At 43.5% G+C, this 26,483-nt stretch overlaps 3 protein-coding genes across 3 annotated transcripts in view; all 3 read right to left on the reverse strand.

The window, feature by feature from the left end:
• LOC311520162 (putative ATP-dependent RNA helicase DDX60) overlaps window positions 1–1,354 on the reverse strand; it is a 69,422-nt gene extending 68,068 nt beyond the window's left edge. The window contains exon 1 of the mRNA XM_084627432.1: window positions 1,341–1,354. The gene's annotated coding sequence lies outside the window, so the exon portion shown is untranslated. The remainder of the gene's footprint in view (window positions 1–1,340) is intronic.
• Window positions 1,332–8,645, reverse strand: LOC311519327 (uncharacterized protein; the record flags this gene model as incomplete). The annotated part of the gene is made up of 4 exons (XM_084625746.1): window positions 8,524–8,645; window positions 3,526–3,806; window positions 2,987–3,065; window positions 1,332–1,518 (listed from the first exon to the last, which is right to left on the reverse strand). Exons 2-4 carry the CDS (start codon window positions 3,785–3,787, stop codon window positions 1,332–1,334), a joined length of 528 nt encoding a protein of 175 aa, XP_084481872.1. The 5' UTR covers window positions 3,788–3,806; window positions 8,524–8,645.
• Window positions 8,646–21,901: 13,256 nt separating this feature from the next.
• The window catches only part of LOC311520161 (putative ATP-dependent RNA helicase DDX60), a 69,224-nt gene continuing 64,642 nt past the window's right edge, over window positions 21,902–26,483 (reverse strand). Inside the window, exons 37-38 of the mRNA XM_084627431.1 lie at window positions 24,230–24,292; window positions 21,902–22,298 (exon numbers count right to left, since the gene is read on the reverse strand). Coding sequence (XP_084483557.1) covers window positions 22,199–22,298; window positions 24,230–24,292 — 163 coding nt within the window. The 3' untranslated portion in view covers window positions 21,902–22,198. The remainder of the gene's footprint in view (window positions 22,299–24,229; window positions 24,293–26,483) is intronic.

The raw sequence follows: 26,483 nt of genomic DNA on the forward strand, positions 1-26,483 counted from the left end.
AAGAATTTAGGTGTATTCTTATCACTTGGCTAATTATAGAGGTATAAAAGAAAGAATCAAAATCACTATCTGCCAGTGTAAGGGCCTTCTCTTACTGTGACAGTCTGAGGCCCTGTTCTTAGACTAAGGCCTTTGGCTAAGCAGCAGAGGCAGCCATAAGCTAGGAAGCGAACAGTCACATCCTCACATTCCAAACTAGTCACATTGAAATAAGGTGCTATTGGGCTGTTAGACACTATCAGGACAGGATTGTATTCCTATCACCTTCAGAGAAAGGGAAGTGCCTAAAAAATGTCAAAGGAAACTTAGTTTGATAGCATCCTGTCTGGCAAGAACTCACTTATCAGTAGCTGGGCTGAGAAATCCTCACTTCTGTATTGTCTTGTCATTATAGTTCCCACTTTGCTATTGTTTGCCTGTATAATCTCTGTCTGGTTCTGTGATTTTTCCTGTTTGCTGTATAATTAATTTTGCTTGGTGTAAACTAATTAAGGTGGTGGGATATAATTGGTTACATAATCATGTTAAAATATGTTAGGATTGGTTAGTTAAATTTCAGGAAAATGATTGGTTAAGGTATAGCTAAGCAGAACTCAAGTTTTACTATATAATCTGTAGTCAATGAGGAAGTGGGGGTGTGGGTGTGGGGGGGAGTGCAGGTGGGTGTGGGAGATGGGAACAGGGAAAGTAAGTGGGTGAAGGAATAAGCCCCCTAACATACATTCTGGCCCAATAACCTTGTGCTGTGGGAAAACCCACAGAGCAAAGAAAATCTCTGCAAGGTTTTCATTGTGACAAATTGTTTCCTAATCAGTCCATCAGGAGTAGCATGGCTTATCCAATGCAAGGAAACAGGTTGCAGGGCCTACTCCCAAGCATCCTGCATCCATTGAGAGCCACACAGATCCTGGCTGGGGAAGGAGGGCTGAAAGGCTGCCAGGGACAACTGCACAGGGACTCTCTACCTCCTCATTCGCTCACCATCCTCCAATGCCACAGAATAGCTACTACAGACAGAAGCCTGGGTCCAATGTCTGCAAGACCAGTGAGGGAACAACGTGAATCTTTCAGAACTGCTCATTTTTGCCTCCTCAGCAGAGCCCTGGGACAGAAAACCAGCTGTTGCTGAGTCAGTCTTGTGCCTGGGGATGTGAGGTCTAGATAAGCAGATCCCTTCTGCATATGAATTCGGGGTAGGGGAGCAAGATTGGGTTCATAATTATTATAGATTGTATTTTTTTAAAAATCTACTGATGAAATTTCCTTTCTTACAATCCATTCCTTTTGAAATAGTGCAGTGGTTTAAACAGTATGCAAATAAGAGTTGGTTGTTACAGTACCTTGAAGAAAACAATTACATATTTTGCTCCTTTTTGGGTGAAATCCAGCAGAAAGCATTCAACTAAGTAAAAGAAGGGCAGATATTGTCTTTTCTTGCATAAATACTTGAGAAGCAGGGAATCCCCATCGATCACAAAAAATTCAGACTCCACAAAGTCATTTAGTAAACTGACACACCTGAATGAAAAGAGAAAGAGTATAAGCATAATCTTGCACAAATGGAAATGCCGGGGGCGGGGGGGGGCAGACATTTGATTGCTAAAAGATTTAATTCACTAGAAAACTTGTTTTAAAATCTACAAAATTGAGTAGTATAGGCCAATTCAGAAGAAATCTATCTTTCTTGCCTCTAAAGTCGGTCATAAGCTGCCAACATTCCTCTTCATTTATTCAATGTAATGGAAATTTTCTCACTCTTCAACACTGTGGATGCTATCTAGCCCAAATCAAATTTTATGGCTGCTACCACTCATATCTGTTTCTGCGGAAGCTGTTCCTGATTCTGACAGAAAAGTGTCCCATTGGATACAACCACAGAATGTATAGTGGGCACCATCTTGCCAGACGCCCCAGTTATAATATATAACAATTATATTCATGCCAATAACTTCAGCGAGGTAAGGGAGTTCTTTTAACATCTTAAAAGGATGAATTCTTTCAAGTAGGGAAGAATTTTAAAAGGAGATGAAAAGATATTGAATATTACCTCTTTCCTCAGCCCCAGAAATGTCAGCGTATCCTATTAGCAAGAAGAATCTAATCATGATGGATTCCCTCCAGCAAACCAACAATTAGGGAGATTCTTTCTTCACTCCACCCCTAATATGAAGGCTGCTTATGTCAGGAAGATATAAGATTTGCCTTAGCCCAGCCAGAAAGAAGACTTGGAGCCAGACCTCTTCCTGCTGAAGATCACAGGGAAATGAGGGAAAGATGGCACCTGGGCACTTCTGAAAAACCCAGTAGGATTGTCATCTTGTCACAGGGTGACTGGCCTCTTTAAGAGGGATTAGGTTCAGTGCACCTATGACTAGTCAGCTGCCTGCCAACTGGGCTTAAGAGAAGGCATCTGGGCTGTATAAAGAGCCAGGAAAGCAGTGGAGGAATGCTGCCTGAAAGAGATAGGAAGGGCCTGTGAGCGGTACCTGAAAAGGAAAGGAGAGCCACAGAGACAGATAGGATGCAGCATGGGAGAGCTGCTGGAGGCAGAGAGAAGCAGTGGAGAGCTGGCAAGAGCTACTGGGAGAGAGCTACAGGAGACTTGTGAGAGAGAGGGTGCTAACAGAGATGAGAACTAGTAACAAGAGCTGTTGGGAAGAATAGAAGCTGAAGAAAGATGTTGGGGAGGACTGGCTAGAGCTTTGTGTAAACCTCCCATTGGTGTCAGTGGGCATTCTGCTATGGACTGAGCAGAGTATAGAGTCCTAAATGCCCAGCCCACTGACCATAATTAAAAGTGGAATTCAGTCTCTTTCAGAGAATTAATTTGACACCCCGATCGCCTGATTTTCAATAAACCTGGATGAATAGTGGACAGTCACAGTAAAAGGTACAGTATTATATTATGCTAACAATGCCAACTACTGGATTTAATGGAAACTTTTTCCTAACAAATTATTTTTACATTTATTTCAGTGAAACTCACTGTACATACTTAGCTTGTGACAGGGATTTCCAAATGAATAAAGACAGTTTCTTCAGAAATCCAAGACATTCTCTTTGTTCTAAAATAAACATATGGATTTTACTCAAACAGTTACAAGGAATTCATGTGGTAAGAGAACACCATAAAAATTAGACATTAGCATAAGCCACTGGTTCCCAAATTTGTTCCACCGATACTGCAGGGAAAGCCCCTGGCGGGCCAGGCCAGTTTGCTTACCTGCTGTGTCCACATGTTCAGCCAATCGCGGCTCCCAGTGGCCGCGGTTCGCTGCTCCAGGCCAATGGGAGCTGCTGGAAGCGGCGGCCAGTACGTTCCTCGGCCCACGCCACTTCCAGCAGCTCCCATTGGCCTGGAGCAGCGAACCGTGGCCACTGAGAGCTGCAATCAGCCAAACTTGCGGATGTGGCAGGTAAACAAACCGGCCCAGCCCACCAGGGCTTTCCCTGCACAAGTGGTGGAACAAGTTTGGGAACCACTGGCATAAGCAGCTAACATCTCACCAGGATTTGGGGACTCACGTGTGTCCCTGAGTTCTTTGGAATCTTCTCTATCAGCTTTTGAAACATGTTGCAACTCTTCTTCAGCTCTCAATATACCTGAAAAGTCATGATGGCTTTTATCTTCTTCAACTTCTTTTTCTCCATCTTCTTCTCCATCAAATGGGGAAGAATAATGCTCCAGACTACTGTCCGTGGTCTCGCTCTCTTCATCAGCACTACTGTCACTCTCACTCCCATTCACACTCCCATCTTCCTGAGGATCAGCTTGTGCAGAAGCCATCAGACTTTCTTTTTGGTCTCTAAAAATAAAAATGTATTTAATCGCTAGTCATTAATTTTCAGTAACTATGGTGTGCTCTTAGACTTGGTTCATTAAATTATCCACCTTGCTATTAGAGGTGACTGGAAAATTTCCATTGAATAAAACTTGGGCAAAAAAAAGAAAGCATTTTGTGACTATCCCTGTGAGAATTTTTTCCATTTTCCAACAAACTCTACTCACTATTACATTCTGCAATAATTACTCAACATTTTCATATAATTCAGTTTCCTAAAATTTGTCAAATCTTTTTTCTTCGCACATCAAGTCAGTCATCCTTATTCAACAAGAACTTATTCAACAAGAAAAAAATTGTGTGGCCCTTCAATGGGTGAACAAAAGGGGAAGGGGAGGAAAGGTGCAAGGAACCTCTTCTAATCTTGCACCTTTTAAAGAGGTGCTGTAGTAGCTTTCTTTCTCTGGAGTGCCAGGGAGCTAGGAGGCATGTCCCACAAAACTGTTGCTGGGTTGATTCATCTCTATATTGCCCCATACACAGGGCCATGGCTTATTCACCTAAAGGAATATGGAGAAAAATAAAGCACCAAATCTTGCTTGCTTTACTAACACAGAACTTCCACTGCAGTCAATGGGCTCAGCTATGTAAAATGTAAATCCAGAATAAGGGAAAGATGGTTCTGTACCACCTTTCAGCTTTTTCAATCCTGTGTTGGTCAGGGGCCATTGGGGCTCTGCATAAGAGCAGGGGTCTGCCTACATGCACTTCTTTGCAGGATTGGGGCCTTTTCAACACAAATAGCTTAAAATTACTAAAAATCTCTTTGCTTTTAATGGAGCTACTTGTATGAGCTACTTGTACTTGTATTTGCTCGTATAAATAAGGGTTTGCAGAATATCTTCTAATTCATCCTATGCTGACACATCAGCATAGCCAACATCTCAGTGATTACATTTCATTCACACACACCAAAGACTTATCCAGCCCCCTCCTATCTTACATAATTCCCTATCAACCTATCTTATTTTATTTATTTTATTTAATTTTTTTATTTTATTTATTTTATTTTAATTTTTGAAGATTGTTACTAGAATAAGTTCCACACTACAAATATAGTAAGGAGAATATGTGGCAGGTTTATTACTGCAAACATTTAATGACAATACTTTTTTATGAGAAAATATCACTTACAAATAAAATGCAAACTCCAGTCATAAGAAGGAGAAGAAGAAAAAGGACAGCCAATATTTTCAATAATTGTGATAATATAACACACTAAGATCCAGGAGCATAAGTGTTGGATTCATATATGGTTCCCAAATAGCAGAGTATTATAAGGTTTTTTGGATTTGGTGCAGTGAGTTTCTCCACAGCAAAATAATATCACACCTTATTGATCCTAGTACCTAATGTTATTATTTTCTGATAGATGTATTTAAATGAATAAAAATAACTATTGGTGCCCATCCTACTTTACAGGGTTGAAATTCACCTAGCAGGTAGGCACAAGGTATAAACACCACTTGTTATGTGTTTGTTTAGTGTCTGCAATTTTAAAAAATGGATATCACTGTCTCTTTTATTTTAGTTACCAAAATAAAACAAAAGGAAAAGGAAAATAATCTTACAAATAATGGTTAGTAAATATAAATTTCATTTATAATTGTTTTGCAGTAATAAAGCTCCCATCTCCAGAAAAGATGCTCAGGGTGTCAAATAAACAATCAAATACAAGAAAACAGTACTTTCAAAACATATGAAAGATAAAAGCAAATAAAACGTATTGTATACAATATTTGCATTGTTACAGCCAGAGGTGAAAGTAAGCCGGTACAGTACGGTACAGCGTACCGGCAAAAGCCAATACGCTGTGCCGGACCGGACTGGGTTCCCCAGGCTGGCGCTTTAAAGGGCCCCGGGCTCCCCACAGCCTCCTGAGCATGACTGCTGGAGCCCCGGGGTAGTGGCGGCAGGGCTCCCGCGCTGATTTAAAGGGCCCGGAGCTCCGCTGCGGTAGCGATGGCCAGAGCCCAGGCCCTTTAAATCGCCCCGGGACTCCCAGCTGCCTCTGCAACTGGTAGCTCTGTGGGTGATTTAAAGTCCCTAGGGCTCCTAGTCACAGCCGGAGCCCTGGGCCTTTAAAGGCCCTGCCTCTTCTGGTTGAGGCCATGCCTCTTCCAGTCGAGGCCACGCCCCCTGCTTAGGACTCCGGTGTACCGGTAAGTCCTTTAAGTTACTTTCACCCCTGGTTACAGCTATTTTTAAAATATCATACACAAATCAAGTACTATATCTTATATGGTTATCATAACAATAAATTTGAACTGTAATAGCTATAATCTGTACATAGAATTTGTACTGTTATAACTACTTTTAAGATATCATACAAGTCAAGGACTACATTTTTATGTGGTGGTTATCAATTTTAAATATGAACTTTAATATTCATTATCTTTAGAAGTACAAAGTTTATAACTAAAGAGCTTCACAACATTCTATGTATTTGGTAATAATAAAAGGCAGAAAGTAGATTAAAAGCTTTGATTTTTTTTTATTTTTTCATTTATGTGGAAAAGCTGGTTTTAGGGATCTTTTAAAAAAATCTTTAGTGTCCCCCTCTAAGGACTGATCCTCAATTCTTTGCACCCCAAAACTCCCACTGACTTTGTCAGAAGAACACGGGTTCCAATTCAGCAAAGCACTTACACAAATGCATGAGTACATGGGTAGTCCACTAACTTCAGAAAGTTTAAATATTTTGCTGAATCTGACATATTTTTTTCTTACATGCAACCTTTCCAGCAAATGTCATTGGTTGTTTGTACTGTGCCTAGCACAATGGGGCCCCAATTTTGTCTAGGACTTGTGGGCTACTGAAATACAAAATACTAGTAACTGCCCACTGAACTATGGTAATGTTGAGCAAAGCATAGAATCATAGAATAGTAGGACTGGAAGGGACCTTGAGAGGTAATCTAGTCCAGTCCCCTGCATTCATGGCAGGACTAAGTATTATCAAGACCACCCCGACAGGTGTTTGTCTAACCTGCTCTTAAAAATCTCCAATGATGGAGATTCCACAACCTCCCTAGGCAATTTATTCCAGTGCTTAACAACCCTGACAGGCATTCACTATGTTAGACATCCAATCACTGCTAACCTTCTTGGTGAAAACCAAAACAAAGAATATTCAGCTCCTCCACAAAACAGTATGACTCCATATATGTGGTCTTTTACGTGTATGTCTTCAGACTGTGGGCCCACCTACTATTTACTCAGGAAAAACTCCTTTTGACTTGTCAGATTTTGCTTGAGTATGGCATGGAGGACTGGACCCTGCACAAAGCCTTCTGAACAGGGACCACCCACTATTAAGCACCATGTACTCACTATTCTGTCTAACTAAAAAATTATACCACACAGAGAGCTTTGGTTTACACCTATAAAGTTTAGCATCATGGAGCTAAAAGAATACATTTCACTGAGTATTTGTTTAAAGTGGAATAAATGTAAAATTAAAAAGATGTTATACCGTAATGAATAATACAGTATGACCTCAGAGTTACAAACACTAGAGTTACAAATTCGAACTGAGCAGTCAGTTCATTCAGCACACCTCATTTGGAACCAGAAGTATGCAATCAGGCAGTAGAGACAAAACAAACAAACAAAAAACCCAGATACTGTATAGTACAGTACTGTGGAAAATGTAAGCAACTAAAAAAATAAAGGGGAAGTTTAAAAAGAAGACTTGACAAGGTAAGGAAACTTTCTGTGCTTGTTTCATTGAAATTAAGACGGTTAAAAGCAGCATTTTTCTTCTGCATAGTAAAGTTCAAAGCTGAAGGAAGTCAACGTTCAGTTGTAAACTTTTGAAAGAACAGCCATAAGGTTTTGTTCACAATTACAAACATTTCAGAGTTACAACCAACCTCCATTCCTGAGGTGTTTGTAACTCTAAGGTTCTACTGTAGTTTACAAATATTCCACTATGGAAAGAGATAGTACCAAATACAGCATTGCCTTCTTGCAGAATCAAGAAACATATAACACCACAGTGTTATCGAAAAGAAAAGAAAAGGCCTGTTTCAAATAAATAAACAAACGGTATTAATAAACTTCATATAAATAATTCACAAATATAAGGTAGAAAATCAAGTGGGTCAAATAAATGTTGCATCTAGTCAACTTCAGCAAGCTTGGCAGCCTGTGCATGCCAACGAGATGAGTTTGCAGAGCAAGTATTGCTCTCTTAAACAAACCGCACTGAAAACAAACCAGGATAGTAGGTATCATTGTCTAATATCGTAAACAACTTCCGCCCTGCCCTTCGAAAACAAAAGGCCCCGCGGTGCTCCCCGGTCGGGGTCAGGTCTACTCTGCCTTTTAGAGCGCTGAGAACGCTGCTAAACGCAACACTGAAGAGTGAGGCACAGTGGCCCACTAATGGCAGCCCCTCTTCCAGCAGAGGCAGGGCGGAGGCGAACCCCGCCGGCTCCATGTGAGGAGCAGCAGGTGAGAATGGGCAGCGGCCGGCTCAGGTTGTGCCCAGCATCCCTCCATCGCCAGCCCGAGCTCAGGCGAGCGGTCCTGGCACCCCCTCCTCAGTCAGGGACAGGTGCGGGCATCCCCTCCCCGAGCGCAGGAGGCAGGTCCCGGCGCCCCGCAGCTCAGCCCCCGGCACAGGTCCTGTCTCTCCCCGCTGCGCTCTGTCTCCCGCCTCGCGCCCGCTCCTTACACTTCTGCTCCCCGCGACCAGCGGCTGAGGACGCGGCGAGCCCGGCATCCCGAGAGGGGCAAACGAGAGCTCTTTATAGCCACTGCTGTCGCCGCCCCCGCCGAGCTGCCGCGGCCTTTGCTCCGACTCCTCTCGAAAGCACCCGGGACCAGTTTGGTCCGCTGGCGCCGCTCCCGGCTGCTGCAGGCGCCCGCCCCGCCCGGGGGAAGGAAGGGGAAGACACCGAGACAAAGCCCGGACGAGCCCCCAGTGCCCCCAGCCTTTGGCTGACTCTGAACGCAGACCCAGGCCTATGGTGCCGAGCCGCTCTCCCTTTCTTATCACAGCAGGCGGAGTCAGAGCCGGATCCCCCGGACCTGTGGGGGCGTCAAAACTTGGACCAAAATTGTGCCTTATGGTTCAGTTTCTATAATATGCCCAAACAAAACATCAGAGCCCAATATTATCCCAAGTCTGGTCCGCGGTGCTGAGCCTCATGGACCAGCCTCTAGATGTCATGAGGTGAGTATGGTATAAATAGCTATGTGGATTAGATAGTAGACCTGTATGTTGCAGCTATTCCTCCACATTTCTATAATAGGCCAAACCAAACACTGAATCCTTATTTCAGGGTGTTGCTGGTTCAGGATCTGAATTTTACACCTCCAGAACATGCCTACCTGCCGACATCTGAGATAGGGAAATGGGGACAATTGGGGAGAGAAAATGTAATTTAAAGAGAAGAGGAGCTTTCTGAGGAAAAGAGTTTTAAAAAATATTTTTGTAACTCATATTGATTGTCACTTCTAAATACAGTAGTAACAATTAGCGTATATGATTTAAGAATTGTGGGGAAATTGCATGTCATGGAGGAACACTCTCTACACCTAAACTTTCTAAGTAATGCAAGTCTCACAGCTCCCAAGAAGAGGAAAAGAATAATGCAACTAAGGCACATCAGTCTTTCAAGCACCGTTTTGGTTGGACCCAATATAGAGATAGTGTTAGGTTCTACCCATTATTATAGTGTTAGGTTCTACCCATTACGAGTTAGACAGTGATATCCTTCCCCATATTGAATGGAATCTTACACCTATAAGGTACTGTTCAACACGTGGAAGGATATCACAATATGACCCTATAGAAATAAGGGCTGACTACAAATTTCAGGTCCAGATTGGGGTTCAGATTAAGAATCCCCCCAGATCTGGGTGGTTTTCGGTGGTAGAGTCTGGTTTTGGACCACCTCTATTACTAGTGCTATTAATAATTCTTCTGTGCCCTAGGCATTTTACAGTAAAGACAGATAAGGGCCCTGCCGTGAATAGTTTACAGTGATGTGAGTGAGGATAGCAAACAGTAGAGAGGTAGTGAGGAAAAGAAGGACAAAGGTTGTAGCAATTAGGTCACGGGATTTCATGGTTTTAGTCCTGCACTCTTCCTGATGGTTCAATTAAAAGTACTTTTATATAATATATTAATCATTATTGACTCATGTATTGGGATTATTGCCAAAAGGTTAGTCTTAAGGAAAAAATTGATTCCTAGTTGGCAGGTATGCCCACCTTAAATCCCCTCTGGCATAAGCGCCGACTCCGTGGGTGCTCCGGGGCTGGAGCACCCACAGAAAAAAAATAGGGGGTGTTCAGCACCCACTGGGATGACCAGCTGTTGGCAGCCAGGGATCAACTGTTTTGCGGGTGCCTCGGCAGATGAGTTGTTTCCTAGGGGCAGCCTACGTGCAGCTGTGATCAGCAGTTTGGCGGGTAGGCTCAGATCAACTGTTTCCCACCTCTCTGCTCTGGCAGGGGCTGAGTGAGTCTCACAAAAAAAAGACTTAGGGTTAGGCATGAGCAGGAGTGCTGGGCTACCAGCAGCAGCACAGCCAGCCCTTGCTCGCCTAGGGCTGCCCCACACCTCTTGGGCTTTTGGCCATGACGTCCACCTGTATGGTTGCTCCCTGCCAGCCAGGCTCCACTCTGGCCACAGCAGGCATCAGGTGACCCAAGGGAGCCCAGCTAGGCTAGGGTTGGGTGCAGTGGTGGGTTAGGGGGAGGAAAAGCCTTGGACCCTGGCAGGAGCTGCACTGGGGGGAGTGGGAGGGAGGAGAAGCCCCAGACCCCGGCAGGAGCCGCGCTAGGGAGAAGCCCTGGCAGGAGCCACGCTGGGGGTAGGGGGGGCGTGGAGGAGAAGCCCCGGACCCTGGCAGGAGCCATGCTGGTGGGGGAGGGGGAAAGAGGAGAAGCCCTGGACCCTGGCAGGAGCTGCACTGCGGGGGAGAAGCCCCGGACCCTGGCAGAACATGTGGGGCTCAAGTCCCCGGCTCGGGAGCCCCAGCAACCCTAGTGGCAGAAGCTGCAGAGCTAAAGCCCTGATCCCACTCCTTGCGGAGCTGGACTGAGTCCCTCTCTCTCCCATCCCCCCTGGTGAGCTGGCTCTCACTCTCTGGCTCTGGAGAAATACACCCCAAATCTACCAACATTGGTATCTCCATTTCCCCCATCATCACACAGCCATGAATGAATTTAGCCTAGGAGGCAGGGTCAGCAATAGCCCCATTTGGCAGGTGGGATCTAGGGCACACAGAGGTGAAGTGACTTTCCCAAGGCTAAGCAGGGAGTCTATGGCAGAGCAGAGAATCAAATCCAGAACGCCTGAGCCTGAGGCCTGTGCATTAACCACTAAGGGAGGTGGGGAGCAGAGAGAGATGGGAAAAGGGACATGGGTGGGAAGCAAGAAGAGGGAAACAGCTGGAAGGGGAGCAAGGACTTAGAGAAGAAACAACAGAAAGGGAAAGGGGCAGGAAGAGCGAAAGGAAGGGAAAGGAGAAAGGGGCAGGGAGAGGGGAAAGACTCTCCACTGCTTGTCCCTCCCATCCACCTTCTTCCCACAGCCATCAGTGGCCTCAGATCCCAAACAGGCCCTAAGCAGGAGTGAAGCCCAGAGTGAACGTAATGTCTTTAAATTGGGATGTTAGTGAAGACAGCTTGTAGCTGAATGTAATGATTTTAATATACTGTAATTCATCATTATTAATGATATATTTCATTACTATTTTAATAATGATTACATTGTTAAGATGCCAATGATAGACACACATTCAATAACAGAATATGAAAGAAGAGTATAAATATGCTGAAAATTGCCAGTTTTGGCGGGCGGCTGAGCCCCCCAAACACAGACACCTCACCTTCAAGGCAGTAGGGGTCAGAAAGGAGTGAGCAGTGGGCAGGAGATGCTCAGGGGAGAGGACCTAAGGGGAGGGGGCAGAGCGGGGGCAGGAAGAGGTGGAGTGGGGGAGGGGCCGGAGCCAGGATGGGGCATCCACCGGCAAAACCAAAAGTCAGCACCTATGCCCTCCGGGTCCTGCCCAACCAGACTTCAAACCTCAAAGGAAGTTTTTTTTTAATAAGAATTGTTCCAAGCAGAAGTCTTTTCAGGGTTTCTGAAAACAGCTTTTTCTATGTCATGTAACTTGTAGTCTATAACACTGAGTCTGCAGCTCTGTGAAGGCATCAGGAGCCACAGGGAGTAGTGCTGCAAGTGTCATGAAGAGTTCCTCAGAGATAGTCTGGGAGCCTAATGTAGTGAAATCTCATTGTATTGGGCAAGTTAGTGATAGAAAAGTAAGGGAGGCGTCATTTGATTTGTAAAATTTGATTTCTGCTGGAAATGGCCCAACTTGATGATCACTTTAGATAAGCTATTACCAGCAGGAGAGTGGGGTGGGAGGAGGTATTGTTTCATGGTCTCTGTGTAAATAGTGTCTTCTGCAGTTTCCACAGTATGCATGCGATGAAGTGAGCTATAGCTCACGAAAGCTCATGCTCAAATAAATTGGTTAGTCTCTAAGGTGCCACAAGTACTCCTTTTCTTTTTTTGTAAAAATTGTTAGAGAGCTTATTCCTTCACTCTCCCACTTCCCTGGTCCTTCTCGCATGAACAGAGAGCAACAATACCCGAAGTCCGAAGGTGCAAACAATTCGATGTTTATTGGGGTGAACTTCCAGCGAGCTTAAATACAAATTCCTTTTTCCTTATTTTCTAATCCCAACTTACTTCCTGTTTGCCCCTAATTTATATAGTAATATTCTTAGCTATACCTTAACCAATCATTCTACTGAAATTTAACTAACCAATCCTAACATATTGTAACATGATTAGCTAACCAATTATATCCCACCACCTTAATTAGTTTACACGCAGCAAAATTAATTATACAGCAGACAGAAACAATCACAGAACCAGACAGAGACCATGCCAATAAAGACAGGTTTCAGAGTAACAGCCGTGTTAGTCTGTATTCGCAAAAAGAAAAGGAGTACTTGTGGCACCTTAGAGACTAACCAATTTATTTGAGCATGAGCTTTCGTGAGCTACAGCTCACTTCATCAGATGCATGCCGTGGAAACTGCAGCAGACTTTATATATACACAGAGAATATGAAAAAATACCTCCTCCCACCCCATTGTCCAGCTGGTAATAGCTTATCTAAAGTGATCATCAGGTGGGCCATTTCCAGCACAAATCCAGGTTTTCTCACCCTCCACCCCCCCACACAAATTCACTCTCCTGCTTAAATTATTAAATTATTAAATTATTCTTTAACTCAGGCATGCATTGCTTACATAAAAAAGACATTGACCTGTGGTAATCCTAGGGAAATTAACCTTGACATGTAGGACTGAAAACATTTGTGCATCAAAGTCATCATTAGTGTCATCTCCACACATCACACTGATCTCACACTCACACATGTCCATATAAGACAGGCTGTCAAACATTTCCATGGTGGTGAGTATCTGGTCTTTGCACACAAGCATTTGATTAGCCGAAGGATTGATATTTCACATACAACTGGTGTGATTTATATATATTTATACATATAACATAGTCCATCCTCCAAGACCCATCCATGCCTGATAAGGGAGGGTAGTTTTGGATGCACTCGATTGTTCCAGAGCCATTCCATTGTTTGATAATTTGTCCTATTGACAGGAGGTATAAATGCACCCATGGTTGATGGCAATTTTTCTCCATTTTTCTGCTTCTTGGAGAACATCCACCAGCATAGCTCTGCAAGTGTTGTAATACTGGTCTTAAAATGGTAAACTTGGCATATGAACACCTCCTGTGCACTTATGGCCTCATCAGTGATTGTCTCAATTGTTAGGAGCAACTTCATATTGAGGAGAGAGTCTTTGAAGGCTGAATCAAAGTCAACCTTCCAGTAGTGTCACATGCTAAAAGGGCATGGAAACCTGGCAGGACAATGGCTTTTAATGGTCCAAATGAAAGAAATGCATCTCTGAGGAATATACTGTAATTTTGTTTTCCAGCAACAGGCACAAAAAACACAATCTTGAGGAAGTCTTGAGTAGCATCTCACAGAAAACACTAGAACAGCTATGTCTTGTGCAAAAATCCAAACTTTAGTAGCATGTCTATCTGTGGCATTGATTGCATGCAAAATAATTTTAGTGTCATGGGAACTATGAAGAAACTCCACTAAACAGTGTGAGGCAGCAGATACATTATGCCATGCAATGATGAAATTCTTTGAGAAATTGTTGGAATGCTCAAGCATTTTTCCTGCAAGGTACACAGTAAACTTGTCTTTTGTGAGAATATGAGACAGTAGCTTCTTCATTGTGACATTGGAGATGTTCATGGAGTCAATGATTTTGTATTGGATAGGTGCAATACCATTGAGTCTCTTTTTTTTGTAATATTTTAATTGATTCCTCTGCATACATGTCAAACACAAGGTAGACTTCTTCTTAGCACCAGAATTTTCTCAATAGCCTCATAATAAAGTGTTCTGCCAAATCTCAGCAAGTGTTAGTTTCTAGTTTGTCTAGAGCTTGTACTTCAGCCATACCATCCTTGATTACTGTGCTGACAGGCCTCTGTTGGTCTAAGGTACCGGTCATGTTGTTAATAGGTGCTGGCTTAGGAAGACCATGCAAGATGTGGATTTGTTTGCTTTTTGCCTGGCACATATGCATTCATAGAATCATAGAATATCAGGGTTGGAAGGAACCTCAGGAGGTCATCTAGTCCAACCCTCTGCTCAAAGCAGGACCAATCCCCAATTTTTGCCCCAGATCCCTAAATGGCCCCCTCAAGGATTGAACTCACAAGCTGGGTTTAGCAGGCCACTGCTCAAACCATTGAGCTATCCCTCCCATTGATCCATCGCATTTGAATTTCAATCATGTCTGGTACCACAGAGAACTCACACTTTCCCAAAGTCTCACATAGATCAGTGTCCTGCAGAGATCTGGTGTGAGATCACAACCAGGAATGAACAATGACCTGTCTGAAGTTAGCTCTGAAATAGTCCTTGCCACCTTCACTCTGATACTTTAACTATCTTACCACTGAAGACTGCTTTCATCATGATATTAATTAGCTCCGGTCCATCATACATGAATGGGTTACCAGTGCAAATAAGCTTATCCTGTAGCTTTAAAATGGTCCCTTCCTGGCATTTAACAGCATCTAAGGAGTCTAGATGGTGTTTGGTTACTTCTAGGGAAGTCATCCCAGTCATGCTTAATATTTTGTTCGAAATTCAATAGAGCTCTGTGTTAACCAGGAACTCAGATCTTGCCTATGGTTAACTGGATGTGCTCCAGGTTCCACATCTCAGAGTCCCCACCCAACAGACTCACTCCCCGAAACCACATGTATCAATGGAGAGAAAACTAAGGGCATGGTTAACTATAAAGCAAATTGGTTTATGAAACAGTAACTTATAGGACCCCCAGCAAAACAATACACAAAGGGCACACAGATACAGGTTGACACAACAAACTGACATAAAGTCAAGGTACCAAACCCATGAGGACAAAGGAGAATTTACTACAGGTAAGGTACAGTGGTACACAGCATACAACACCAGGTTCAGAGGAATGGACCCACAACAGAAGACATCACGGATAGAATACATCAGGACAGCAAGGTGAGAACACAGGAGTTCAGGATACAGGTAAGATAGGAATCAATCAGGAAGTGATAGCTGGAACTATGGAGTTTGGATCTTCTTCTGTGGTCTTCTGTAGATCCCTCCAAGTCTTGGCTAGGACATGTACTGCACTGCCACCAGGAAGGACAGCTTCTCCTCTCGGGTGCAGCAGTCTTTTATGCTCTCCTGTTACTAGGCAGAACACAGGCCATGTGACCCTTGCTCTTTCCCACCTTAGAGAGAAAAAGGCGCCAGTTGTCTCAAGAAGGTCACCAACATGGTGCACAAACAACTCCTTACGAACAAAATGGCAAAGTGCCTAAACAAAATTGAACTTGTAGTTTTCCATCTTCATCTGGGTTTGTCAGGTTGTGCTGGCATTTTCAACTTTTTCCCAATGCTTAATGTACTTCCTCCCCAACCTTGCCAAATTCAGTTTATATGTGCATTTCTTATAGCATGCAAGGTGACACTGAGCATTGTGTTTAACCAGATCCTTTGTGATGGTGTTCTCCAAAGATACAGCTACTAGTCAGTACTCTTGTCTCCCCATTGATACCTAAAAATTATCAAGACCAGAGTAAAAACAAGGATTTTGTAATAAATTATTTTTGGACTGTAATTAATTCTGTTATGAAATGTATGCTATGTAACTATGTTTGTGGATGGATTCCAGTAGTTTCTAGCCAGATGCTGATGTCTTAACCTGTACTTACGCATACGGGAAACTGAGGATTTCCTGGACGAAACTCAGGATAGGCTTCTAGGGGCACAAAGCTCTACAGATATAGAGCAGGTTGCACAGAGGAGCCAAGAGGCCAGTGAAGAAGCTTGGCAACATGTGACCTCCAGAAGAGGTAAGCGGAATGTCCGGGTTCCAGTAACACAGACACAGGTAACTAACCGCTTTCATGTTCTCTCCACAGGTATCGTTGCGGAGAGTGGACCAGATGATATGTCTGGGGCGAGAAAGCAGAAGGAGACTCCGCTGGTTGGAAGGCATGAGATGCGCTGTCCTGAGGTTGGGGGTTCCACGACCACCACCCCCAAGAGGAGAAGGCGGGTGGTGGTGGTCGGGGACTCTCTCCTCCGGGGGACTGAGTCATCTATCTGCCGCCCTGACCGGGAAAACCGAGAAGTCTGCTGCTAGCCAGGGGCTAAGATTCGCGATGTGACGGAGAGACTGCCGAGACTCATCAAGCCCTCGGATCGCTACCCCTTCCTGCTTCTCCACGTGGGCACCAATGATACTGCCAAGAATGACCTTGAGCGGATCACTGCGGACTATGTGGCTCTAGGAAGAAGAATAAAGGAGTTGGAGGCGCAAGTGGTGTTCTCGTCCATCCTCCCCGTGGAAGGAAAAGGCCTAGGTAGGGAGCGTCGAATCGTGGAAGTCAACGAATGGCTACGCAGGTGGTGTCGGAGAGAAGGCTTTGGTTTCTTTGACCATGGGATGGTGTTCCATGAAGGAGGAGTGCTGGGCAGAGACGGGCTCCATCTTACGAAGAGAGGGAAGAGCATCTTTGCCAGCAGGCTGGCTAACCTAGTGAGGAGGGCTTTAAACTAGGTTCACCGGGGGAAGGAGACCAAAGCCCTGCAGTAAGTGGGAAAGCGGGATACCGGGAGGAAGCACAGGCAGGAATGTCTGTGAGGGGAGGGCTCCTGCCTCATACTGGCAATGAGGGGCAATCAACAGGTTATCTCAAGTGCTTATATACAAATGCACAAAGCCTTGGAAACAAGCAGGGAGAACTGGAGGTCCTGGTGATGTCAAGGAACTATGACGTGATCGGAATAACAGAGACTTGGTGGGATAACTCATATGACTGGAGTACTGTCATGGATGGTTATAAACTGTTCAGGAAGGACAGGCAGGGCAGAAAAGGTGGGGGAGTAGCACTGTATGTAAGGGAGCAGTATGACTGCTCAGAGCTCCGGTACAAAACTGCAGAAAAACCTGAGTGTCTCTGGATTAAGTTTAGAAATGTGTGCAACAAGAGTGATGTAGTGGTGGGAGTCTGCTATAGACCACCGGACCAGGGGGATGAGGTGGATGAGGCTTTCTTCCGGCAGCTCACGGAAGCTACTAGATCGCATGCCCTGATTCTCATGGGTGACTTTAATTTTCCTGATATCTGCTGGGAGAGCAATACAGCGGTGCATAGACAATCCAGGAAGTTTTTGGAAAGCGTAGGGGACAATTTCCTGGCGCAAGTGCTAGAGGAGCCAACTAGGGGGGGCGCTTTTCTTGACCTGCTGCTCACAAACCGGGTAGAATTAGTGGGGGAAGCAAAAGTGGATGGGAATCTGGGAGGCAGTGACCATGAGTTGGTTGAGTTCAGGATCCTGACGCAGGGAAGAAAGGTAAGCAGCAGGATACGGACCCTGGACTTCAGGAAAGCAGACTTCGACTCCTTCAGGGAACGGATGGCCAGGATCCCCTGGGGGACTAACTTGAAGGGGAAAGGAGTCCAGGAGAGCTGGCTGTATTTCAAGGAATCCCTGTTGAGGTTACAGGGACAAACCATCCCGATGAGTCGAAAGAATAGTAAATATGGCAGGCGACCAGCTTGGCTTAATGGTGAAATCCTAGCGGATCTTAAACATAAAAAAGAAGCTTACAAGAAGTGGAAGGTTGGACATATGACCAGGGAAGAGTATAAAAATATTGCTCGGGCATGTAGGAATGTTATCAGGAGGGCCAAATCGCACCTGGAGCTGCAGCTAGCCAGAGATGTCAAGAGTAACAAGAAGGGTTTCTTCAGGTATGTTGGCAACAAGAAGAAAGCCAAGGAATGTGTGGGCCCCTTACTGAATGAGGGAGGCAACCTAGTGACAGAGGATGTGGAAAAAGCTAATGTACTCAATGCTTTTTTTGCCTCTGTTTTCACTAACAAGGTCAGCTCCCAGACTGCTGCTCTGGGCATCACAAAATGCGGAAGAGATGGCCAGCCCTCTGTGGAGATAGAGGCGGTTAGGGACTATTTAGAAAAGCTGGACGTGCACAAGTCCATGGGGCCGGACGAGTTGTATCCGAGAGTGCTGAAGGAATTGGCAGCTGTGATTGCAGAGCCACTGGCCATTATCTTTGAAAACTCATGGCGAACCGGGGAAGTCCCGGATGACTGGAAAAAGGCTAATGTAGTGCCAATCTTTAAAAAAGGGAAGAAGGAAGATCCTGGGAACTACAGGCCAGTCAGCCTCACCTCAGTCCCTGGAAAAATCATGGAGCAGGTCCTCAAAGAATCAATCCTGAAGCACTTGCATGAGAGGAAAGTGATCAGGAACAGCCAGCATGGATTCACCAAGGGAAGGTCATGCCTGACTAATCTAATCGCCTTTTATGATGAGATTACTGGTTCTGTGGATGAAGGGAAAGCAGTGGATGTATTGTTTCTTGACTTTAGCAAAGCTTTTGACACGGTCTCCCATAGTATTCTTGTCAGCAAGTTAAGGAAGTATGGGCTGGATGAATGCACTATAAGGTGGGTAGAAAGCTGGCTAAATTGTCGGGCTCAACGGGTAGTGATCAATGGCTCCATGTCTAGTTGGCAGCCGGTATCAAGTGGAGTGCCCCAAGGGTCGGTCCTGGGGCCGGTTTTATTCAATATCTTCATAAATGATCTGGAGGATGGTGTGGATTGCACTCTCAGCAAATTTGCGGATGATACTAAACTGGGAGGAGTGGTAGATACGCTGGAGGGGAGGGATAGGATACAGAAGGACCTAGACCAATTGGAAGATTGGGCCAAAAGGAATCTGATGAGGTTCAATAAGGATAAGTGCAGGGTCCTGCACTTAGGTCGGAAGAACCCAATGCACAGCTACAGACTAGGGACCGAATGGCTAGGCAGCAGTTCTGCGGAAAAGGACCTAGGGGTGACAGTGGACGAGAAGCTGGATATGAGTCAGCAGTGTGCCCTTGTTGCCAAGAAGGCCAATGGCATTTTGGGATGTATAAGTAGGGGCATAGCGAGCAGATCGAGGGACGTGATCGTTCCCCTCTATTCGACATTGGTGAGGCCTCATCTGGAGTACTGTGTCCAGTTTTGGGCCCCACACTTCAAGAAGGATGTGGATAAATTGGAGAGAGTCCAGCGAAGGGCAACAAAAATGATTAGGGGACTGGAACACATGAGTTATGAGGAGAGGCTGAGGGAGCTGGGATTGTTTAGCCTGCAGAAGAGAAGAATGAGGGGGGATTTGATAGCTGCTTTCAACTACCTGAAAGGGGGTTCCAAAGAGGATGGCTCTAGACTGTTCTCAATGGTAGCAGATGACAGAACGAGGAGTAATGGTCTCAAGTTGCAGTGGGGGAGGTTTAGATTGGATATTAGGAAAAACTTTTTCACTAAGAGGGTGGTGAAACACTGGAATGCGTTACCTAGGGAGGTGGTAGAATCTCCTTCCTTAGAGGTTTTTAAGGTCAGGCTTGACAAAGCCCTGGCTGGGATGATTTAACTGGGAATTGGTCCTGCTTCGAGCAGGGGGTTGGACTAGATGACCTTCTGGGGTCCCTTCCAACCCTGATATTCTATGATTCTATGATTCTATGATACTTCATTATAACTCTTGTAATAAACAAAGCTTATAATCAATACCACCAAACCATGTCTTTTTTGCCAATGATGGCAGATCAACTTGAAGCACTCCTTCCATTTATAGTAGTCTGTAACATTAAAAAAATCAGGAATCATGTTCTCAGGATTAACCGGTAACACAGTACTGTCAGTCAAGGGTCATCATTTAACTTTATGGGGATTGAATGTTTGACATGACTGAGTTAAAATATAATTTTTAAAATGTTGATAGTTGAACATTTTCTTGAATATATGTCTACATAATTGTTCTAGGTTTGTCATGATTGGTACCATTGTGTTTTTGGGTGAAAGGGTTTCTTAATGATACCCAACTCAACTCATGTCTGATTATATTATATTATTAAAATTTCCACTTACCAGAGGTCCTGGAATTGGGTTAATTGGCTGCTGCATTAATTATTTAGGGCTGAGGTTAGGGACTGCTCTTGTGTACCATGTCACAGAATGTTATTTAGGTTGTAAAGTCAAGCATCCTAAAGTTAATAGGGCCTGTGAGCTACAAAATAAATAAATAAAAAAGCAGGCCGCCTATATGTTGGCATCCTTTTGTCTGCAAGAGAGGGTGGGAATTGCAGCCTATGATGTAATTGGTTTGCAATGTTTCATTTGACTGAATAGGCCAATCCAAGATTTGCATGATCTTTGGCAGTTATTGCAAATCTATGTATCATGGTTGGGAGCTGCGTGTTTCCTACAGGCTCTTTTCTCCTCAAGCTGTCGGAGCCAGCTCCTGTCATGGACTTTGATACCCTGATGGAGATGATGGCGCCACTTGATACAATCACTTGCCAAGATTGGTCAGGATCAAACTTAAGATCTATTTTGAGGTCGTAAGTAGGATTTAAGTGGTGCGTAAGTCCTGGATGGAACTGTATAGTTTCTGGTCTGCTGCACAGGAATGAATTTTACTCTAAGTGATAAAAGAATACATAAATAATTTCTCTTCCTTACCTAACTTCTGATTGATCAAATGTACCTTCACCATTTTTATATAGATTCATAGATTTTTAAGACAGAAGGGCCCAGTAGCTCATCTAACCTAATTTCTTGTGTAACACATGCCATAGAATTTCATCTGGTTACCACTATATAACCTATGTTTGGCTAAAGCATATCTTCCAGAAAGGAAACCAGTCTTGATATGAAGACATCAAGAAATGGAGAATCCACCATTTCCCTTGGTAGTTTGCTCCAACGGTTAATCACTCTCGCCTTAAAAATGTGTGGGTTATTTCTAATTTCAATTTGTCTGGCTTTAACTTCCAACCACTGGTTCTTGTTAGGCCATTCTTTGCTACATTATTACCCAGTATTTCTCCCCATGAAGGTCCTTTTACACAATTATCAAGTCACCTCTTGATTGATAAGATAAACAAATTCAGCTCTTCAAGTCTCTCATTGTAAAGCATTTTTTCCCTCATCCTCCACTCATCTTTGTGGATCTTCTCTGCACCCTTTCCAGTTTTTTAACTTCCTTTTCAAAACTCTGGACCCAGTTTTTTATATCAGTCATGGCATCTTCAGTCTACTAATTCATCATTAAAACCTTGCTGTTGGACATAAACAAAAAAAATAGAAAAGTAATAATTTTAGTTTAAAAATAAGAGGAAAGTCATGGCACACATTACTTGAATTAATACATTTATTTTTAAGAGTATAATTAAAGTTATTCCCTGGATTAAAGTTACTTTTTATTAATACTAATAAAAGAAACAGAGCATAAGTTATTTTTGTACATAATCTCTGAATTTAAATTCGTAATATTTAGCACAATCTTTCAAATACATACTTGAAACTAAATCTTTTTATATAAAAAAAGCTCTAGCATGGCAAGCAAAACATGTTTTGCTATGCACAGCAGAGCCACGAGTACCATAATTGTCACAAAATCTGTAAAATCAACACATCTAATAGCCAGCCACACCAATAAAATATATAATAAAACTGAGTTACTGAGGAATTAAATTGTTGACAGATGTCAAAACTTTATGTAATTAAAACGAATTTTAAATTATTATCCTAAAGCAGTTATCAAAAGAATAAAATTTCCAAGTTATAACAAATGAGGAAACATAGTTTTGGAATTTTGTTGCTTCAGCACATAGATGATTTTATGTCTTTAGCGTTAGACTTTTTGCAGTTTTTCCCAGTAACTGTCACTGAGTTGGTGAAATGCCTGCACAACATTGTCCTCATCATCATCACAGAGTTCACTTAGAGAAACGCTGCAAAATAGAAGGGAAAAGGATTAAATGTACAGTTGCTTTTTTGTAAAGAAAGAACATTTTCTTAGTTTAAATGTTAAAGTAGCTCCCAGTTTGAGGATTTAAAACTTTTTATAGCAGTTATAGTTAGAATTAAATATGTTTACCAACTCATTTTATTTCCCTCTTTATTTTGTTTGATTTATTAAAAACTGAAGCTCTGGGTGTATTCATTTTAAAATGAAGTCAATGGACACAAATCGGACATCAGGAATGGTAACATACAAAAGCCAGTAGGAGAGCACTTCAATCTTCCTGGACATTCTTTAACAGATTTAAAAATAGCCATACTTGAACAAAAAAACTTCAGAAACAGACTTCAAAGAGAAACTGCAGAACTAAAATTCTTTGGAAATTTAACACCATTAATTTAGCCTGAATAGGGACAGGGAGTGGCTGGCTCACTACAAAAGCAGTTTTGCCTCTCCTGGACTTGACAGCTCCTCATCAATTATTGGGAGTGGACTACATCCACCCTGACTGAATTGGCCCTGTCAACACTGGTTCTCCACTTGTGAGGTAACTCCCTTCTCTTCATGTGTCAGTATATAATGCCTGTATCTGTAATTTTCACTCCACACATCTGAAGAAGTGTTTTTTTACCCATAAAAGCCTATGCCCAAATAAATCTATTAGTCTTTAAGGTGCCACCGGACTCCTTGTTGTTTTAGTCATGTGCCTGTTTTTCTCAAATTAATCAGCAGGACGACCTATACAGCATATAAGTGCTGTGTCCTATGACACAGTTTAGTTTTCAAAGTCAAATTTCTTGGATTTGGTTGCGTTTTGAGGCCACTCTCATGGAACGGGACCTCTACTATTTCAAGCTCTGTGGTTCTAGATTCTGCAATTCTACATTTACTGGTCACCATTACTCCAACAGGAAGTTCCTTACTCTGGCTTCTAGCAAAGTATTTAGTCACATGCTTAAGTTTATCCCTACTCAGCAATGCACTCAATCGTGTGTTTCACTTCATTGACGTGACCAGGACTTAGACATACTTAAAGATGTGCACATACTTAATTGCTTTGCTGAACAGAGGAGGACTACTAAATCAGAGCCAGAAGAAGCTATGGAATGCTATACTGTATTAGTCTCTTCCTAATGGAATGATGTGGGAGGACCGCCGCAAGGGGATTCTTAGAGAGCTGTTTTCTCCCTGAGCTCCCTCTCTTGAAGTCAATGGAACTACTCACATGCTTAAAATTGAGCATGTTCTAAAGTGCTTCGCTGGATCAGTAGTGCGCTCAACATTTTTCTCAGAAAAAAGACCTATATTGAGATTTATCATTATCCTTTGTTTATAGCCTTGTCATTAATTATCAGTCAACATAAATGTGTACTTAACCAACTTACTTTGAATTAGTTTTTCAAACATGATTTTACAGACAGTGTTAAATGTGTTACTAAAAACCTAGGGACAGATTCTTAGCTAAAGTTAGTGTAGTTCCATTGACTCCATTATTTCAATAGAGCTATGCTGATTTACAATAGCTGAGGAATCTGGCCCCAAATCTAGTACATCTATTTCCTTCCTTTACTCACTGATTTTGTAGGTCTAACTTAGAAAACAGTCAAGTTTCTTTGCCAAGATTTAATCTTTCTAAACCCATGCTATTCTAAACTCATGAACATGGTACTCTCATCCTGTAGATGTTTAGTGAATTTCCCATTAGTTACTATTTTATCTACTATTTTACTAGGGATAGAAATTATTTTTACAAGACATAATTATCAAAATCACACATTTTTCAAAAGACAAGTGAAAACAGAGTTTTCTTTTCATTTCAGTTACCATGAATTTTAAAAAGTATCTGAAGTTATTTACAAAAAATTAACTTCCCTTTTAGTCCATTTTCTTGTTTAAATAGAGTCACCAGCATATGTATACCTGATAGCTTTAATAGTGAGTGAAAAATCTTTCAGCAGAAGATAAGCTGCTCCTTCATGGATACTAGAAAAATAAAAGATTTCCAAATGTAAATAACTAGATGTATTTAAAGTATGTATATTACAGGTGTTTCACAGATACATATTCAGGGTAATCCTGGCCCCACTGGAGTCAGTGGCAAAATTCCCACTAGTTTTAATAGGGCCAGGATTTCAAGCTCAGTCTTTTTTTTTAAGCATGCCCAACAGTCAAAAGCAGGTAAATTATATTAAAAAGTAAAATATTTCTCCTTGACATTCTTAGAGGATGAAATTCATCTCTGTGCAGGTCGTCCATAGACGGCTTATGCACCATTTAAGTTCCACTAAAGTCCTTAAAAAAAAAGCTTAAGTGACCCTTGTAACTGTACTCTGCACAAGGTTGAATTTTACCTAGAGTAAATGGAAGGGCAGCAGGCTTTTTGAACTTAAGCTTTACTTGCATGCTTAAGTGGTGCATAGGACTTTGTGCAGGAACTCTACACTGAGCTCAATTTCACCCTAACTAAGACTGTATCAGAACACTGAAAATAGTAGATTACTGAAAAATCTCTTGAAAGATTTCTGTAAAACACACAGATATTGGCAGGCTTTATATAGTTGCCTGTGCACTGAACTGCATTTTTCTCCTAGAGTTTAAAGAGTGATTCATAAAAAATTATATATGGACAATAAATATAATCAAAACATTTAGCACACCAGGGCTACCTCTTATCTAAGGGTGTGAGGGCCACTAGTAAATACAATAGTGTTAGAAGTGTTCACAGTCAAAAGTTAGGTTTGTATGTTCTTCATTCATTGAAATGGATGAGTGGGGCTGGGGAGAAGATGATGCAATATGCATAATATTTTAACCTCTTAAACTATCAGGGTGACAACCATGCTTAACATAAGGGGACTGTTGCCTCCTTACTTACATTCAGTGGGGGTGATTTGCTTGGCTAGCTCCCAGTGCTAAAAAGGGGAAGGGTCGATGGGGAATCAGGACCCTGAGACTGACAGCCTCCAGGAACAATGGGGAGAAGCCAATGCTCTAGGTCAGCCTGAATGACAGGACGGGCAGGCTAATCAGAGAGTCAGGAGGCAGGGAGGTCCCGTCCTCCATGTGAGCTGGATTTGTCTGGGTCAGACAGAGTGGGGCCCAAGCTAAACTGGGGAGCAGAGCTGTGCCAGATCCAGAGGGACCAGAAAAGCAGCCCACAGAGAGCAGACCCTGTCCTGAGAGCAGAGCTGCAGCCCCAAAGCCAGAGGCACAACCCAGAGAGAGCAGACTTGCCCTGGGAGCAGAGCTGCAGCAACCAGAGCCAGAGGGACCAGAAAAGCAGCCCAGGAAGCAGGTCAGTGCTGGGAGCAGAGTCACAGAAGCAGCCTGCAGAGCAGCCACGTCCTGGGAGCAGAGCTGCAGCAACCAGAGCCAGAGGGGCCAAAGAAGCAGCCCAGGGAGCTGGAGGCAGAGCAGCAGCAGCAGTGCTGAGACAGAGTAGTGCAGCTGGGGCTGGAGCAGTCTGGAGTTGGGTGTGGTGAGCAGCTGGGGAGACCGAGGGGGACCCTGGGCAGCAGGCCCAGCACAGGGAGACGCCTCTGCCAAGAGGCTCTGCAGGCCAGGCTTGGATCGTAACCCCGACAGGGCGGGGGGCAACACTGGGACGGAGGGTCCTACCACTTAGAGCCTGAGAGAGTGTGGCCACCACCAGAGCAAGTGTTCAATCCACAGCATCCCTACAGCACAGCCAGGGCCTGAGAAAAAGACCTGGGACTTACAAGGAACAGACTGTGAACTGCCCTGACATTCCAGAGACACTGTTTGTGATGTTCCCTGCCACAGAGCGGGTTGATGTGTTTCCTTTAACCTTTCCCATTTTTCCTTATTCTTTTTAAAATTAATTGTTGATTGAATAACTTGCATTTGCTTTAAATTGTATGTAATGGTCAGTGGGTCAGAGAAGTGCCCAGTGCAGAGAGAGTACCCCGGAGTGGGAACACCCTAGCCCCTGTCCTAGGTGACCACAGCAGGGTTGGGGGCCGAGCCCCCCAGGAATCCTGGGCCCAGCCTTGTTGGGGTTACAAGGACTCTGTCAGATAGGAGAGTGGAAGGGAGTCCTCAAGGGCAGGGAGGCCACTGGGTAAAGGAAGTGGGAGCGAGGACTCAGATCCTTTCGCTAGCCCACTTCACCGGGATAGTGCAGAAGCCAGGAAGGTTCCCCACAAGAGCAGGA

This window comes from Lepidochelys olivacea (assembly GCF_965140295.1).
Source record: "Lepidochelys olivacea isolate rLepOli2 genome assembly, chromosome: 4".
NCBI classification, from domain to species: Eukaryota; Metazoa; Chordata; order Testudines; family Cheloniidae; genus Lepidochelys; species Lepidochelys olivacea.